General features: G+C 34.9%; 1 protein-coding gene across 6 annotated transcripts in view; it reads right to left on the bottom strand.

The window, feature by feature from the left end:
• The window catches only part of LOC128246658 (tumor necrosis factor receptor superfamily member 5-like), a 39,373-nt gene that overhangs the window by 11,414 nt on the left and 8,064 nt on the right, over positions 1-19,895 (bottom strand). The window contains exons 1-6 of one of the 6 annotated variants that reach the window (XM_052964965.1): positions 19,680-19,828; positions 19,262-19,354; positions 4,284-4,722; positions 3,339-3,503; positions 2,506-2,647; positions 1,332-1,360 (exon numbers count right to left, since the gene is read on the bottom strand). In XM_052964965.1, the coding sequence (XP_052820925.1) occupies positions 1,332-1,360; positions 2,506-2,647; positions 3,339-3,503; positions 4,284-4,704 (757 nt within the window). In that variant the 5' untranslated portion in view covers positions 4,705-4,722; positions 19,262-19,354; positions 19,680-19,828. Of the gene's footprint in view, positions 1-1,331; positions 1,361-2,505; positions 2,648-3,338; positions 3,504-4,283; positions 4,723-5,043; positions 5,115-5,143; positions 5,189-16,039; positions 16,196-19,261; positions 19,355-19,493; positions 19,517-19,679; positions 19,829-19,895 lie in introns of those variants that run through there. The other 5 variants (XM_052964966.1, XM_052964964.1, XM_052964967.1 and 2 more) reach the window with 5 other exon arrangements.

The raw sequence follows: 19,895 nt of genomic DNA on the forward strand, positions 1-19,895 counted from the left end.
CATAAAGTCTTTGTATAGACCAAGTTTGATCAATTTATGTTTAACCTAGCTTAAATTATTCGATACATAGGGTGACTTCGTCGCTGCCCTCCCACCTGAACAATGACCCAAGTCATTCCAATAAATTGTATTTCCTTTATAAAAACCTGGTTAAGAATATAAAAATGTTCCTGTATAAAGAAAGAAAAAAAATCAATCAAGGGCCATAATTGGTATTTAGGGTTAAAATGGAGTTATGTTACCTTATTGTAAGATATTTGTCATTAATTGTGCAAAGTATTAACTGCATTGAATGAAGGGTATAGAAGTTTTTTTAATTAAAATCCCAACTTGCCCTAAAACTTTAACCTGCCCTCTAACTTTAACCTAAGTTTCTAAGTAATGCAGAGGCCATAACTTGTATTAAGGATAAAATGGAGTTATGTAACCTTGTTGTGGGATGGTCCTGAACAACTATGTGAAGTATAAGGTCCACTGAATAAAGGTTATAGAAGTTATTATAAATATCCCAACCTGCCCTAAAACTTTAACCTAAGTTCCATAGTCAATCAGGGGTCATAATTTGTATATAGGATAATAAGGAGTTATCTAACCTAATTATGTGATCGCCATGCACCACTGTGTGAAGTATTAATTGAATTGAATGAAGGGTTTTGAAGTTATAAGTCAAAATCCCAACTTGCCCTAAAACTTTAACCTAAGTTCCATAGTCAATCAGGGGTCATAATTTGTATAAAGGATAATAAGGAGTTATCTAACCTAATTATGTGATCGCCATGCACCACTGTGTGAAGTATTAATTGAATTGAATGAAGGGTTTTGAAGTTATAAGTCAAAATCCCAACTTGCCCTAAAACTTTAACCTAAGTTCCATAGTCAATCAGGGGTCATAATTTGTATATAGGATAATAAGGAGTTATCTAACCTAATTATGTGATCGCCATGCACCACTGTGTGAAGTATTAATTGAATTGAATGAAGGGTTTTGAAGTTATAAGTCAAAATCCCAACTTGCCCTAAAACTTTAACCTGACGCCGACGGTGGCGAGTAGTAAAGCAATTCTTATTCGTCGAAATAGTCGAGCTAAAATCTAAATATCCCTACCTGCCTACCCTGTGTTGTTACATTGGAAACAAAATTTTGATGTTTTGATTTTGGTCTAAGCATAAATGAAGTTAACAGGCTCTGTAACACACATGTTTGTGCCATAGGTCGGGAAATTATTAATAAAATTACATTTGTTATTCAAAATGGCTGAAAAAAAACATGACATTCTTGTATTAACGATTTTATAAATTCTCTGTTATCAAAATCTAAAAAACAAACTTACTATCAGTGGTTTCGTATTTTGTTCCCTTCCTGAAAGTAGAATTTATAAAGCACACATTATTATCAAATATTAAACTTGATTACAAGCAAACATATATGTATTTATTTATTTGGGCAGATAACTATTATACGAGAGAGACATGATTGCACTAAATCAAACACTTGAGTGAAAGTTTATTTTCATTCAAGGTCACTGTGACCTTGACCTTTGGTAATGACCCTAAAAGTCAATAGGGATCATCTACTGGTCAGGCCCAACCTCCAAGTCAAGTCTGAGGGCCATGGGTGCAGGCATTGTAGAGTTATCTCTCAGACAACCTTTTATCTTTGAAGGTTTCTGCAACTTGACCCAATGACCCCTTAAATCAATAGGTGTCATCTACTGGTTCAGCCAAGCCTCCATGTCAAGTTTGATGACCAAAGGTCTAGGCAATGTTCAGTTATCACTCGGACAAGCTTTAATTTTTTTTAACCTTTCTTTAAAGGTCACTGTGACTTGTACCTTTGACCCGAAGACCCCTAAAAGCAATACAGGTCACCTTCTGGTCAGGCCCAGCCTTCATGTCAAGTTAAATGACCATACATCATGGAATTGTTGAGTTATCACTTGGACATGCTTAGGTCGACCGACCGACATGTGCAAAGCAACATACCCCTCTTCGAAGGGGGGCATAATTATGATTAAGTATTGTCAAATGATGTAAACTTCTTTGTTTAACAGCACACATGGTCTAAATTTCATAAATGATTGAATGCCATGATTTGCAGATTACCCAGTAAGCAAAAAAAAAGTAATTTTACTTGATTAATTTAGGGGTCATCTACTGGTCAAGCATAGCCTCCAAGTTTGATGACCTTTGGTCTAGGCATTGTTGAGTTATCACTCGGACAAGCTTTAAAATCCTTTTACCATTAAAGGTCACTGTGACCTTGACCTCTATAATTAATAGGTGTCGTCTACTTGTCATGCCCAACCTTCATGTCAAGTTTGGTGACCATACATCCAGGGATTGTTATCACTCGGACAAGCTTTGGTCTACCGACAGACGGACAGACCCACATGTACGAAGCAATATACCCCTCTTCTTCGAAGGGGAGCATAACAAGTAAAATAAGAATAGTGCATCATTTGTGTAAGCTAAGCAAATACTGTCTAAATGTAAGAATTTTGGTACCTGCAAGGCAACTTTTGAAGAACTTTACGCGTTTTCTCGCGACAGCAGCAGAAAATGATGATAACCACAAGTAAAGCAACTGCGAATATTACACCACACACCACTCCCACAATCAGAGCAACTCCGTCATCCGCATCTTCATCTGAAATAAACTAGCCTTAACACCAGCCAAGCAATAATTCAGGATAAAGGGGATAGCTAAAAAATTATAAAAGCCAGGCCCCAATATAGCGAAAATACTTAAGTCAAGTTTCAATCTGAATCTCAATCTCATTGTAGCATATTGTATCAAAAGTTATTAAAGTTCATTTATGTTTTTACAACTTTGAAGAGCGCATTCCATCGTAGAAAATGTTGATTAAAACCACCAGTCAAGATTCCAATGAAAATATATTCAACAGCCAAAAAAAACTTGAGTACAATTCACTATTATTTAACAATAACTAAAGTATATTCTTCATTATAGATTTGATTTTTTTTTTTAAATGATTTTTTTTTTCAGCAACACATTCCATTTTAAATCATACAATGCTATTATGTAGTAAAATGAGTTGTGTCCGAGATTGAGATTTGACTTGAAGTATTTTCGTGATATTGACCAATTTTGGCCAGAGTAATGGACCTTTCTTAACATGTACATATTGTCTCTGGCAACATGTGAACCATTGTTAACACAGTTTGTTAAGATTTTTAATGGTTATGACCTGTGCAAAATGTACAAATTGATGACAACAACACCAAGGCTATGACAATATGTCAACCTTTTTCTTTGAATTAAAGACAAGCTTAAATCATAATGTTGATACATGTATAAATTTACAATGACAAATCACCTTTTGGAATGCACACAATATCTTCATATTCGCTACATGGAATTTTTTGTACCCATCCTACAGGACACAGTGAACAGTTCTGGCAGGGTATCTTCTCGGAACTGACGTTGGAGAAGGTCTTCCCGTTGACACATCTCTCACATGTTGTGTTGTTGTGGCTGTCGGCTGCAAGTGGTGAACAGTAAGTTTAACCATTCCTCTTATATTACACGCACATAATAAATAGAACATTGTAAATTTTGCTCTAATTTTGCAACATTGTTTTTTTTTTGGCAATTATGCATTTGAGATTCAAACCCCGGCTAGGTCAAGACTCAGATCAACTGTTAAAATAAGTATTTTTTTAACCATTTTGGGTATGCAAGTGCCAGGTCTTTTCTAACTTTGAAAATGCGCCATTTTAAGTGAAATAAGAAATTCCAATTTTGCCTGGCAATGAACAAGAAAAAACAGACAGAAAAAAATAAATATAAGTGGTAAGATTGTTTTCTTTAAAACCCTAATTGTTAAGAAAAAATCCATTGCTAAATTATGCGTAAAATTAATGAAAATCATGTACACGGAAATAAATCAAAATCATCTTGAAGTTCGCTTCAGACCCTTGAAAATTTATAACTGTCTTCATTATCTATTCATAAAATTTGAGGTAAAAGATATTAAACTAGTCAGATGTTTGTTGAATGACAACGATTACAATACAGGTATCTTTAAAGGTAATGTTTATGTCATTTTCTATAACCTTCTAGTAAAGAGTATGGTATTACAGTGACAAGAATTGGTTAGAAATAATTTGAAATGACCTCATTATATATCAATAAAGATAATAAAATACAAATAAACAATCAATTTGCTAGATGCTTCAGTTTAAGTAAAATAAAGATTCTTCTTTATTGCTTTTTTATTATTCTATTGATAATAGTTTGCACTAAATGTAAAACAACATACCTAATTTTTTCACACCATATCCCTGCTTACACGGAGATACAGATCGGCAATCACCGACCCTTCCTTCCTCTCTCCAGTATCCTTCTATACACTGGCATTTTGTGTCATGAAATCTCGTGCACTCGGCTGCCACAACTTCACGAGATTCTTTATGATTACCCTTACACTCTGTGCACTTCTTACAATAAAGTGCTCGGTTAAAGTCTTCCATAAAGCGTCCATCTGGACATTCCTCACATGTGGCCTGCCCACCATCTCGATCACAGTTTTGAAGCCAGTAAGTTCCATGTGGGCACTTTTTACAATGAATGTATTCACCGTTAGTTTCAACTATATAATAAGTATCATCAAACTTTGCCCAGATCACCTGTGTGGCCAGACCCAGCACCATCAAACCACAAACCACTAGTTCTCCTCCCATTTTGGTTACGGATTATGTCTGAAATATATATATAAGTATCTTGAATTGAAAATGTTACATTGACAGAAGCTAGGTGAGATTAAATAAGGTAATTTCTACACCCTCTCAAACTACTGTTAGCTCCTATTAAATTCATCCAAAGTGTAAACTTCATTCCTCATCAACATATTTTTATACACAAGGTGTTTGTCACATTCCACAAAATATCAGGTGATCAGTATTAAAACATGTACCGTACATCTGGGATTCCATCAAGTTAAGTTTTATATCTAGAACAAATCCAAAGAAATTCTACATTTTTTTAATGTATTTATTGCCAAACAAAATATTATCTATTACCAATATTCAAATTTCATATTGTTATTATTACCACCTAACATGTCCCACATGCAATTCAGTTTGATAATTACAATGATAATATTGAAAGTTATATACACACCTGGTTTAATCTTTTGATAGAGATCATGAATGTTTAAATACACCCTTATCAAACAAAATTCCCCTAAAATGATTGTGTCCAAAATCTATGTCAAGTTCATTAATGTAAACATGATTTTTTGACGTAATAATCATAACATGTTTTGATTTAATAAATGGAAGAGTCAACTACAGAAGGTATTAAATTTCATGTACATTAATAAAAACAGAATGTACAATGTCATGAGAATATAAAGTTTAAGGCAGTGAAAACATGTACCGGGGTATATGTTCATCGATAGTGTAGGTATAATGAAAAAACACTGTCCCCAGACAGTATTGTCCCCAGACAGTATTGTCCCCAGACAGTATAGTCCCCAGACAGTATTGTCCCCAGACAGTATTGTCCCCAGACAGTATTGTACCCAGACAGTATTGTCCCCAGACAGTATTGTCCCCAGACAGTATTGTCCCCAGACAGTATTGTCCCCAGACAGTATTGTCCCCAGACAGTATTGTCCCCAGACAGTATTGTCCCCAGACAGTATAGTCCCCAGACAGTATTGTCCCCAGACAGTATTGTCCCCAGACAGTATTGTCCCCAGACAGTATTGTCCCCAGACAGTATGGGACCAATACACAAATACAGACCCTAGTTCAACATTTTAAGTTGAGTCAATAAAATTCAACAGGTGGCGGAAAAAAAGAGGGGGCTGGGAGAGATGAAAATCTAGCAATTAATTTATAGTCGCCTTAGGAGCACAAGTCCACATTTAGTCTTCAAGTTTGAATTTAAATTCAGGTAGTCTTTTAACTATTTTTAATAATGCTCAATATATTTTCATGACGACAACAATTTTTTTTAGTGCCCACATGGCAGCCATGCATGAACAAGAGGCCCATAAGGGCCTATGCTCTACTGGCATGGTTCTTGTGGTTATTTTCAACAGCATGTATGTATGGGTAATAGGCAACAAACATATAGTTCACATTTTGTGTTTGGGTTAGCTGAAAATTTTGCACATTCAACATCTGAGGACAGAAAGTGTTGCAAGCAGATTAGTTGCATGAACTATTTTAATATGTGCCAAGTAAAGGTCATCTGAGGAAAAAAAAAATTGCTTTCAAAACTGTAATTATGGTCAAATTTTCATTTCTGTAGCTTTAAAAATAACAAGAGCTGTCACAGAGACAGCACGCTCGACTATTCCGCTGCTTTTCAGTGTAAGGATTGTTGTAAGTTTTGGCGAAACATGCATGGATCACTGTTAGATTAGATTTCAATGCAATACCATCATGATGTGCTGAGATATTAACATAAATGTGGTTACCTGGAAAATTTTAACCAGAATTTTTAAGTCTAATAATAAAGGGCCATTATTTGCAAATACAGTTATCTAACTTAAGTCTAATAATAAAGGACCATTATTTGCAAAATACAGTTATCTAACTTGGTTATTCAAATAGGTTGGGTGGTTGAATACCATTGTATAAAGTCTCAATGCAATACATCAAGTAGTTGCTGAGATATTATCCCATGTGTGCTAACATGCAAGACCTTAACCAGAATTTCTAATTCGCATTATAAAGGGGCATAAACAAGAGATGTTTGTCAAACATTATGCCCCCCCTGAGCCCCATGTTGTCAGGATTATATGGACAATTAAATGAAATATGCATGGACAGAAATGACAGCTGATTTGTCACTGACATAAGATGCCAATGAGGCAGTTTTAAGATTATGAACATATAAAGTGTGAGGATAAAGTGTGTTATGACCATGATCTTTGACTCTATGACCTCAAAATCCATATGAGTCATCAGCGGGTCACCAAAATCCTAAATGTGAAGTTTGAGGTCCATGGGTGCAGGCATTGACAATTTATCACACAGACAAGCTTTTTTTGTTCAAGGTCACTGTGACCTTGACCTTTGATCCGCTGACCCCTTAAATAATAAAGGGTCATCTAAAGGTCAAACGTAACTCCAAGTCAAGTTTGAGGGCCATGGGTGCATTGTCGAGTTCACTCGAAACAAATTCGCATTCAAGGTCACTGTGAACTTGACGTTTGACCCGGTGACTCCTAAAATCAATAAGGGTCATCTACTGGTCATGCACAACTCCCATGTCAAGATTGATGATCATAGGTTCAGATATTGTTGAGATATCACTGGGAAAAGATGTGTTAACTTTTTTTGCGTTAAAGGTAACTGTGACTTTGACCTTGGCCCAATGATCCCTAAAGTCAAGAGGGGTCATCTACTGGTCAGGCCAAACCTTCATGTCAAGTTTAATGACCATAGGTCCAGGAATTGTCGAGTTTGCTTTCAAGGTCACTGTGACCTTGACCTTTCACCTCTAGAATCAATAGGGGTCATCTACTGGTCAGGCCCAACCTCCAAGTAAAGTTTGAGGGCCATGGGTGCAGGCATTGTTGAGTTATCACTCGGACAACCTTTTATCATTCAAGGTCACTGTGACCTTGACCTTTGGCCCAATGACCCCTTAAATCAATAGGGGCCATCTTCTGGTCAGGCCCAACCTCAAAGTCAAGTTTGAGGGCCATGGGTGCAGGCATTGTCGAATTATCACTCGGAGAACCTTTAACCATTCAAGGTCACTGTGACCTTGACCTTTGGACCTATGACCCCCCCAAAAATAGGGGTCATCTACTGGTCAGGCCCAATCTCCAAGTCAAGTTTGAGGGCCGTGGGTGCAGGCATTGTCAAGTTATCACACCGATAACATTTAACCATTCAAGGTCACTGTGACCTTGACCTTTGGCTCAATGACCCCCCTCCCCCCCAAAAATAGGGGTCATCTACTGGTCAGGCCCAACCTCCTAGTCAAGTATGAGGGCCATGGGTACAGGCATTGTCGAGTTATCACACAAACAACCTTTAATCATTCAAGGTCACTGTGACCTTGACCTTTAGTCTGATGACCTTAAGAAAACAATAGGGGTCATCTACTACTCAGGCCAAACCTCCAAGTCAAGTATGAGGGCCATGAGTGCAGGCATTGTCGAGTTATCACACGGACAACCTTTTACCATTCAAGGTCATTGTGACCTTGACCTTTGGCCCGATGACCCCCCGAAACAATAGGAGTCATCTAGTGGTCAGGCCCATCTTCTATATCAAGTTTGATGACCATAGGTCTAGGCATTGTTGAGTTATCACTTGGACAAGGTTCAAAATTCTTTTACCATTAAAGGTCACCGTGACCTTGACCCAAAAATCAATATGGGTCATCTACTGGTCAGGCCCAACCTTCATGTCAAGTTTGATGACCATACTTCCAGGAATTGTTGAGTTATCACTAGGACAAGCTTTGGTCTACCAACGGACCCACCGACCAACCGACCGACCGACCTACCGGCTGACATGTGCAAAGCAATATACCCCTCTTCTTCGAAGGGGGGCATAATTATATCATATGAAAGATAGAGTTATCTCACTTGATTAAAGAAGGTTAGATGGTTGGGAGCCTGTGTGTAAAGTTTCAATGCAATACATGATATATTCGCTGAGGTATTTGACTTAAAAGTGGTTACATGCATCTAACTTGGTTAATTAAGTAGGATGGATGGTTGAGTATCACTGTATCAAGTCTCAATGCAATACCTCAAGTAGTTGCTGAGATATTAATCTATGTGTGCTTGCATGCAAAACCAAGGTGTGACGCCGACACCGACGCTTGGGTGAGCAGTATAGCTCTCCATATTCTTCGAACAGTCAAGCTATAAATTGAACGGGCGGCAGAAAAAAGAGGGTGCTGGCTGCGATGAAAATCGAGCAATAAAATTATAGTCGCCTTATACAGGGATGTGATTGACCTGGCAGCTGGAGGGCTAAAACCATTTCCGCTATGGGTTCTTGGGGCACTTTTGGGGTCAAAAGCACACTGCCGTAGAAGAAAAACTGGCTTTTTAGAAGCTCTTTTGAGAGTTCTTCTGACTTTAAATTCGAAGCAAACTGGGATATCAACTCTAACAACCAAAAGCACACTAGTATCGTTTTTAATCAGCTAAAAAAACAAACATTATTTTTTATTTTTTTGGGGAGGGGGGGGGGGGCCCTGGGGCCATTAGATTAGCAGATCCGCGGACAAATCACATCCCTGCTTATAGCACAAGTTCACATCCAGTCTTTAAGATTTGAATTTAAATTCAGGTAGTCTTTTAACTATTTTTAATTATTGCTCAACATATTTTTCATGAGGACAACAATTTCTTTTAATGCTAACATGGCTGTCATGCATGAAAAACCAGACCTTGGAGCACAATACAATCTTAAACTATCATTATCCAGTAATTAAAAACATTACAATATCCATTATTTCAGCTTTAATAATTTAAATAGAAGAAGAAAACAGTATGTCTTAAACTAGACATGTTGAAATGACAAAACATAACTACATGGATGAACATTGCTTCTAGCTAGCAGATAATCAGTTTCTTAAGCGTACATATTCCAGTGGAAGGGGCGAAAATATGTTTGTTTGAAACGGATGTGCTTTGTCTGAATAAAGCAAAATGATTTCAATGATTAGACGCTATCATTTATTTGGAAGCCTTTGTTAAAATCGAAACAACTTTACATAGCTGCACTAAGCTGTTTTATTTGCATAAATACCTACAAATAACAATTACCTGTATGTTATATATATTTATTATCATCATTATGCATTAACCAGCATGAGATCATTATTGTCACTCTGTCAATATTTACTATGTGGGTGTGGGTGTCTAAGCCTTCTGCACTGATAAAACTGGTAAGATGCATGTTAGCCTTGCTGTTTGCTGATTACAATATAATCCCCAATCTTATCACATAATCAGGTTATCAAAATGTTTGTCCTATCAAAATTTAAACAAAGAAAATCTTTTTAAAGATTCTGCATAGCTAGAAGTAGTTACACTTGTACAATACTGTGAATGAAATATTGAAACAGTATCCTTTTTTAACAATAAATAGAATTTACTGCAATACCATTGATGTGACATTTAAATGCACTTAAAAGCAAAAATAAGCCATACTATTAAACAACAGTTCAACGCAATGACATTCATTTGGCCAAATTCACTAGATGTAAACAACAGTTCAACGCAATGACATTCATTTGGCAAAATCACCAGATGTAAACAACAGTTTAAAGCAATGACATTTATTTGGCCAAACACACCAGATGTGAACAACAGTTTAAAGCAATGACATTAATTTGGCCAAACACACCAGATGTAAACAACAGTTTAACGCCATTCATTTGACCAAACGCACCAGATGTAAACAACAGTTTAACGCAATGCCATTCATTTGGCCAAACACACCAGATGTAAACAACAGTTTAACGCAATGACATTAATTTGGCCAAACACACCAGATGTAAACAACAGTTTAACGCAATGCCATTCATTTGGCCAAACACACCAGATGTAAACAACAGTTTAACGCAATGACATTCATTTGGCCAAACACTTCAGATGTAAACAACAGTTTAACGCCATTCATTTGGCCAAAGGCACCAGATGTAAACAACAGTTTAACGCAATGCCATTCATTTGGCCAAACACACCAGATGTAAACAACAGTTTAACGCCATTCATTTGACCAAACGCACCATATGTAAACAACAATTTAACGCAATGACATTCAGTTGGCCAAATGTACCAGATGTGAACAACAGTTTAACACAATAACATTCAGTTGGCCAAATGTACCAGATGTGAACAACAGTTTAACACAATGACATTCAGTTGGTCAAATGTACCAGATGTGAACAACAGTTTAACACAATGACATTTATTTGGCCAAATGCACCAGATGTAAACAACATTTAAACCCTTTAGCCAATGTTAACGAGTTCGGCTGACATTGCCTTTTACAGCATGTATCTGTATGTGGCTGACTATCGACTACTGGTGGTAAATGCATTGACCACTTTTCAAATGGGTCATTTTAATACTTCAATTTTGCAAGCTTCTTTTTGTAAACAATATCCCGGATGTTTATAAGCATAATGAATAATAAATAAGTTAAGCATCATGGATTTTGAATTTCCATTGGAAATATCACTGGGTAAAATTAGAAGGTGTTATTTATACTGCCAATCACAGGTGTAACTTTCCACTATGATGTAAATAGCACAAGGCCGAGAAAGGAAATTCCCAAAAGTCATTGATGCGTATATCATCAAATAGATTACATCAGTTCATACAAATTTATGAAGATTGAAATCAATAAGATTTAACTTTTATTAAAAACAATAAAAAAAATACGGTGCTGAGAATATATTGGATATTCTCTATTAAGTTTCATTTCAAGCTTTGTGCAAAAGGTGAAAATTTAATGTCACACCAGGCTATCATGGTGCATTTTTGAGGGCGTCAATAAGTAAAACACACACCCTGGACTTGCTCAATTTGCTGGATGACACAGATATTTCTGTGTATTATTCACTGAAACATCAATCGTCAGACTCTTTTATCAGAAAATGGGTCTTTTTTTATGAATGCAATGACATTCAGTCAACCAATTTATGCACCAGATTATAACAACAGTTTAATGTAATGCCATTAATTTGGCAAAACACACCAGATGTAAACAACAGTTTAAAGCAATGCCATTAATTTGGCCAAATGCACCAGATGTAAACAACAGTTTAACTCAATGCCATTATTTTGGCAAAACACACGAGATGTAAACAACAGTTAAACGCAATGCCATTAATTTGGCAAAACACACAAGATGTAAACAACAGTATAACACAATGCCATTAATTTGGCAAAACACAGCAGATGTACACAACAGTTTAACCCAATGCCATTAATTTGGCAAAACACACCAGATGTAAACAACAGTTTAACGCAATGCCATTAATTTGGCAAAACACAGAAGATGTACACAACAGTTTAACCCAATGCTATTAATTTGGCAAAACACACGAGATGTAAACAACAGTTAAACGCAATGCCATTAATTGGCAAAACACACGAGATGTTAACAACAGTTTAACGCAATCCCATTAATTTGGCAAAACACACCAGATGTAAACAACAGTTTAACCCAATGCCATTAATTTGGCAAAACACACCAGATGTTAACAACAGTTTAACCCAATCCCATTAATTTGGCAAAACACACCAGATGTAAACAACAGTTTAACCCAATGCCATTAATTTGGCAAAACACACCAGATGTAAACAACAGTTTAACCCAATGCCATTAATTTGGCAAAACACACGAGATGTAAACAACAGCTTAACACAATGCCATTAATTTGGCAAAACACACCAGATGTAAACAACAGTTAAACACAATGCCATTAATTTGGCAAAACACACGAGATGTAAACAACAGTTTAACGCAATGCAATTAATTTGGCCAAATGCACCAGATGTTAACAACAGTTTAACGCAAGGCCATTAATTTGGCCAAATGCACCAGATGTAAACAACAGTTTAACACAATGCCATTAATTTGGCAAAACACACAAGATGTTAACAACAGTTTAACTCAATGCCATTAATTTGGCAAAACACACCAGATGTGAACAACAGTTTAACGCAAGGCCATTAATTTGGCCAAATGCACCAGATGTAAACAACAGTTTAACGCAATGCCATTAATTTGGCAAAACACACAAGATGTTAACAACAGTTTAACTCAATGCCATTAATTTGGCAAAACACACCAGATGTGAACAACAGTTTAACGCAAGGCCATTAATTTGGCCAAATGCACCAGATGTAAACAACAGTTTAACACAATGCCATTAATTTGGCAAAACACACCAGATGTAAACAACAGTTTAACGCAATGCCATTAATTTGGCCAAATGCACCAGATGTAAACAACAGTTTAACACAATGCCATTAATTTGGCAAAACACACCAGATGTGAACAACAGTTTAACGCAAGGCCATTAATTTGGCCAAATGCACCAGATGTAAACAAGTTTTATGCAATGATATTTAGATGACCAATTGCACCAGATGTATAAAACAATTTAAGGTGACACTAAAGTGACGGATTTACTTGTTATCAAAGTGAAAGTGGACGAATGACAATAGTTTTAAAAGTTTGGTTCATCAATCTCTCAGCATATGACTATATTAGATTAAACAAGTATTGAAACCTAAAACAATAAACCATATTAGGAAACAAGTCAAAAAGAGAAAAACAGAAACTCTAAAATCGGAATGTAAACAAATATTTCATTAACGATTTCTTCAAACTAGAGGTAATATTTAAATCTGGTGCAAATATAAATTCCCTTCTACCTATTTTTTCTCATATCACATTTCACATACAAAGAATCATTGTTGTGCGTCTGGATTTGAGTTAAAAGTGTACAAAACCATATTTGCTCTGCATATTAGAAGAAACGCCCAAGAAGTAAACAGAATTTTGTCTCAAATGTCCTTATTATGCAGATTTAAATAAATCTTAAGACGCTTCTTTATCTGTCATAGGCTGTACTATCTCCTGACAATGAAAATCATACTTTTTATGGGCATAAAACATACATTATGTACAAACTACCAAACAAAGATATGGTAAAGCACTGTAATTTAAATGCCAAAAAAATGTGCAGACCAAATGAAATGTTTTGATGTAATTTTATAAGATAGGCACAACAAGGAGCTGAAAAAATCAGTGTGCTCTTTACACACATACACTTTCAGTGTTCCTGGAATGCATCATAAATGTAATAACATTTGGTCGGCCAAAGGCACCAGATATATATGGTATAACTCAATAACATTTCAAGTGACAGTTTACAACATTTGTATACAACACTTTCTTGCAAGAACATTTATTTGCCTTCAATGACCCTAGATAAAACAAGAGCTGCCACAGAGACAGCTCGCTCGACTTTTCCGCTGCTTTTGAGTAAAGAATTGCAAAGTTTTAGTGCAACATGCAAGGATCAGTGTAAAATAAGATTAAATGCTAAACCTTGACCAGAATTTCTAAGTGAAATAATATAGCGACAAACTTTGTATTGTATGCATGATAGAGTTAATATACCTGATTGTTTAAAGTTTCAATGCAACACATCAGATAGTTGCCGAGTTATAATTGACTTAAATCTGCTGACTTACAAAACCTTAACCTGAATTTCTACTTAAAAGTTGAATAATAAAAGGGCAACTTTTTTATCATATGCAAGACTGAGTTAAGAATGTTGAATTGTTGGGAGACCAGTGTATAAATTAAGTTTCAGTTTGTGCTGAGATATTGACTAAACTTGTGATGCAAAACCTTAACCAGATTTCTAAGTCAAATAATAAAAGGGCAATTATTTGCATTTTTGAATGATAGAGTTATCTAACTCAAATAATTAAGAAGGAAAACTGTATATTAAGTATCATTGTAAAACATAATGCATTTGTTGAAATATTGACTTTAATGTGGTTACATGTAAAACCTTAACCAAATTACCATGTCAAATATGCAGTTATCTTAATTGGTAATTTCAGTAGGTTGGATAATTGAGTACTATTGACCTGTAAAGTCTCAATGCTAAAGTAGTTGCTGTGTATCAACCTGAATGAGTTCAATCAAGCAAAACCTTAACCAAAATTTCTAAGTTAAATATTAATAATTCAGACCCATATATATTGCATTATATTCAATTTATTGCTATTTATTGATTTATTTAGAAGTTGCATGGATAGTCGGAAATACATATATATATATCTAAGTTTTAAATGCATACATGATGCATTTGCTGAGATAATGACTTAACGGTGCTGACATACAAAACATCAACCAAGGTGTGAAACCGACACGGACGTTAGGGGTGGAGCTCTCTTTATTCTTTGAATAGTCAAGTTTAAAATCATTGTTTCCCATTTTTAGTTGTTGTTGACAATTATTTGAGTTGATAACAATTAAGAACGTAAAGTTTGAATTTTTAATACACAGTATACTGAAGTGTCATATCGACTGCACTTAAAGACACACATTTTTTTTCCCCTACCCTAGGCCATTTTTTACGACCTTTGGCCTTAAATGAGATATATTTTTTGAGGTCAATTAGTGTATAAAAGTAGTATTAAATACGGGCATGTATGTCATAGGTAAGTTATAAAAGCTCCATCATTATGTTTAATGTACTTTCCAACACAAACTATGGCCATTTCAATAAAAAAATTTTTTTATCTCAACTGCCATATAAATTAAAACGCATCCAAAATATATCGCAGGGACAAGCTGATCAACACTGGTCTACGGGTATACTCAGAGGAAAATGTTTCGCATATAATATACACAAAACTAGACTGACTGTCTATATAATGCACTCATTGTATACAAGAGTTTAATGTAATAACATTTAATCTTGTTTTACACTATTCATATAGGGAGCTCATCACAGTAATCATCTAATGATTATTTCAAGTATTAGACTGGCTCCATGATTGATCAGTTGAAATAACAATCCAGGCCTCAATGTGGTCAATGACTCACTCATTGTTTCATGATACTGCTGTACAATAGTACTTATTCTCATCTGTTAAAAAGAAATCCCAAAAAGATGTTTACGACATTGCCTCTCAGAATCGGTATGATTCACACCTGGTGTACTGAATTATAAACCTGTACAATGCATTTGATGCTACACCTGAACTACCCTCGCAATGTTATCACTACATTCAAAATCAGTTTAAATAAACTTCACCAAATAAGAACAAATTACATCATAAATTCGCTACTTTAATCAACACACATTTTCATATTGTCATTATCTCCAAAACCAAATGACTGATGTTCAAGTCATGGTGACCTTGATCTTAAAGTGCAAATAAACAGGTACAAGTTAATTTCCATTTGAAAAACAGCATACAAATCTAAACAAACAAGTTCACAAATTGGAAGATTACGAATCATACGAAAATATTTTGCAAACCTTCAATTAATATCAATATATAATTTCAGAAAATATCCGTTAAATCACCGAAATACTGCGTTGGAAAATGTATTGTACATTGATTATGTGTAGTTACTAGTACTGAGATTCATCCAGGCAAGTGTATGAATACACCTGAAAGGTTTATTGAGTGTAGTGTTTTCACATCTTTTATCAATGTGCAGCGACCATCAACAGCCTTGATAATGGCCGTTTATGACTGTCAGATATGGCCTCTCACAATTTACCTGCTGTATAAGGCTGTATAAATAGGTGGAGATGGCAATAAATCTGACATTATAATATCATTAATTATTAAATAAGATCTATACATATTATGAGTTAAGGAAAACAACTTATTAACATAATAACATTGTATTTTTATATATTGGGCACCAAAAGGAACTCTTGAACTGATTGAAAACAAAATGTACATTAAATTTTTTGAATAACATTATTCAACCTTATGGTTTGAGTTATACATTTATACTGTAATAACACGGCTCTATATCGAATGACTATTACCTATGATGAATACGTACTTTATAATTGCAGCTGCGTGCTTACATTAGTGAAACTAACAGAAAACAGACTTTTTTACATTCTCAAGAAAAGTTTCTGCCAAATATTCTTCGTAAATAAGATCGTTATTACAGAATGCACATGAAAAGCATTTACTGTCTGTTAACAGATTTCGCTAAGACCAAAAAAAAAATATTGCAAAACTTTGGAAGTATAATATCCCAGGAAGATAATAATTTTAACATGCACATCATTCATCTTTTCCAAAGCATCAGTGCAAGATGGTTTTAACTCAATATAGATAAAGAAGGCAATACATTAGTGTTGCACTGAGCCCTCAAAATGCTGCAAACTATATAATAATTACCTGCACAAATTTTAAACAAGAGCACTGCCAATTAGTGCTGATCATTTTGAAAAACTTCTAATTTTGGATTTCTTTGGGCGTTTTGTTAAGAGTGTAAAAAAGCTCACAAATGGAATCCTTGCTAGTAAGAATCATGAAAGTCAATAGAAAACTGGTAAACAGAAGCATTTGTTTTGTAGTTATTAACATGGCTCTATTTATTCAAAATAGCATGAGCATATCTCATTTCCTTTGGCCAAATTCAGGGGAAAGCTTACAGCTGATAATTGTCAAACTCTGTTTGGGGTTTGTTAAAGTATGATGTATTCAAGAGGTTTGTCTAAGTATGAAGTATTCACGAGGTTTGTTAGTGTGAGGTATTCAGGAGGTTTGAGTATGAGGTATTCACGAGGTTCGTTTGGGTATGAAGTATTCACGAGGTTCGTTTGAGTATGAGGTATTCAGGAGGTTTGTTCCAGGTTGAGGTATTCAGGAGGTTTGTTTGAGTGTGAGGTACTCAAGGGGTTTGTTTGAGTATGAGGTATTCATGAGGTTTGTTTAAGTATGAGGTACTCTAAGAGTTTTGACCCCCTGTGAAGTTGTTTCTGAAGTCATTAATATTCATTTCAAGGTATAAAATAACTTCTGTTTTTGGTGCAAATATGTAAATACAAGAAACAATCTATACATCTATACAATAGTCTGAAATAAAAGTTCATGATTAATGCTTCTACTTAAAAAGTAAACTCAAACTCAGTCTCAAACTTTTTAAAGTGATATTATTACGCAAAGTATGCAAAACCAAATTAAAAGTGTGCTAAGAGCTTGATTCTTGTGATAGCTACTGGGGACTTATGATTGTGCATATATTGGGGCCAGTTTCTAAGAGTAACACAAACATTGTCTGCTGTGGCCTAACATCTGATGTAGAAGCAGTAACAGAGTACTGACAACTTTTCTTCCAAAACTATCAACATCGGTAAATGTCAGCTGGGGGGAAATGAGGGATATGTAACATGATGTATACAGGTGCTGTCTGAATAAACAAGGTCAGCGAGTTCTTGTCAGAAAAAAAAAGAATGTCCCAGCCTGACAGCTACCGGCATATACATAACATTTGTAAGTATATATACATAACATTTGTAACGTGGCCATGTAGTGCCCATTCAAAAGATTATATTCTCATTTCTTAAATTTGTCACTTTTTCAGACTCATAAATCCTATTAACAATTACAATTCTGTTTCATATATATATATATATATATGTAACAAATGCAGGTAGTGGTGGTTGGGGTAATTGATGTTCTATATTTCATTGCCAAGTATGAAAAATACCCTCTGTTCCACTAGAACCAGTTTCTAAGTGTGTACTTTCACTACATTTTGTTTTTTACTAAACATTTAATGACTTAATGAATTACATACTTTTGCAGTAATATCTTTTGAATATGTTCCATGAATCACTGCAGCGGAAAATGAATACTTGATCGCGCATTTAATGAACCCTGTAAATCCTGACTTTATTCTCTAAGTCTGCCAACAAAACATAAGTATGCTTAATTCTGATTTAATGTTTCTTCCATCATGAATTATAACAACGGGTACATATACATGGATGTTGTACTTTTAAGGTTTTAGAAAACGTCTGAAAAATGATGAAATGAATCATTCTAAAAACTGGATTCCTTTTACCTCATACCAGACTTGTAAACCATTGGCATATTTTTAAGAACTTTTTTAAAGTTAACAACTTTGTTAACATCATCGCTGTTAACTTTCAAGTCTTTACCTCCTCTGGAACTAAAATGGACATATAATTAATTATATGTGATTTGTAGTATTTCTTACAAGGTTTGAGAGACCTGTTTTATCTCATTTAATATGAGCATGTTACAAAATAGATCACCTTTTAAAGTTAACAAGAATGCTGATAACAACGCTGTTAACTTTAGTTTAACAAAGGTCTAAACAATCAACACATTGTGTCAATTCTGTCAAGAGATTAATTTCTAAATTATTTCAGTGTTCTTCATTGTCACATGAGTCTGCTGAGACATACCTGTAAGTTCCCCTTAAACACCTTTAATACAGTAGCTTTGAACTAGAACCTACCCAGCCATAATGTGCACATTCCTGCCCCATGTCAGCACGGACGTATGCACATATATATGTCTGTGATGTAAGCTCATGATTCATAGAAAGACTAATATTCAACAGTTTAAAAGGTTCGGGCATACAGTTATGAAACCCAGCCATTTATTCAACAACCAGTGTGTGTTGGATATTGAAAAGTTAATACTGAATAATATTTAAGTAATGTACATGTCTAAAAGATAGAATTTGAAATACATACCTCGGTTTTAAAGTTGTTATGTCTATTCCAAACTGGAACACAGTCTCAGTGATATGATATAACGTCCTCATCCCATTCATACAGCCAGTCTAACTGAAATGATAACATTATTTTGAAGCAAGTCATTTAAGTGATTAATTCTATTATCTCCATGCTGTGACATTCCATCTCATCATTCTATAACAGAAGGTTTAAATACTATAACTTAAAACAATATCAGAAATGACCCTACTTTGTGCAAAATGAGGCTTTATTTACTGCTGGACACTTAATTAATTCAGAAGGTCTCACTTATTTTACCTTCTTTTTTCAATATTTTGAAATACTCTGGATATTGATAAAGCTGACATGATACCACAATGATTAATACTCTGTACAATAACAAAATGGAACAATAGAACTGCATGTAATTCAATACCTGAGATATTTAAATCAGAGTATTCCACTGAGCACTTTTCCCTTGCTTTAGATTTAAAAAAAAAAATCATCAAATTTATCATAGTTTACAAGAAGTTTGCCATATGCCTGGAAATCATGAAATCACTTAAAAACATGAACACTTGCCTGCAGAACCACTGGCAGTGAACTATCTGTAATCTTTTGAACTGTAACATTTAGCAGACTTAGGCAAAGG

The sequence above is a fragment of the Mya arenaria genome, chromosome 9 (assembly GCF_026914265.1).
Source record: "Mya arenaria isolate MELC-2E11 chromosome 9, ASM2691426v1".
Lineage (NCBI taxonomy): Eukaryota > Metazoa > Mollusca > Bivalvia > Myida > Myidae > Mya > Mya arenaria.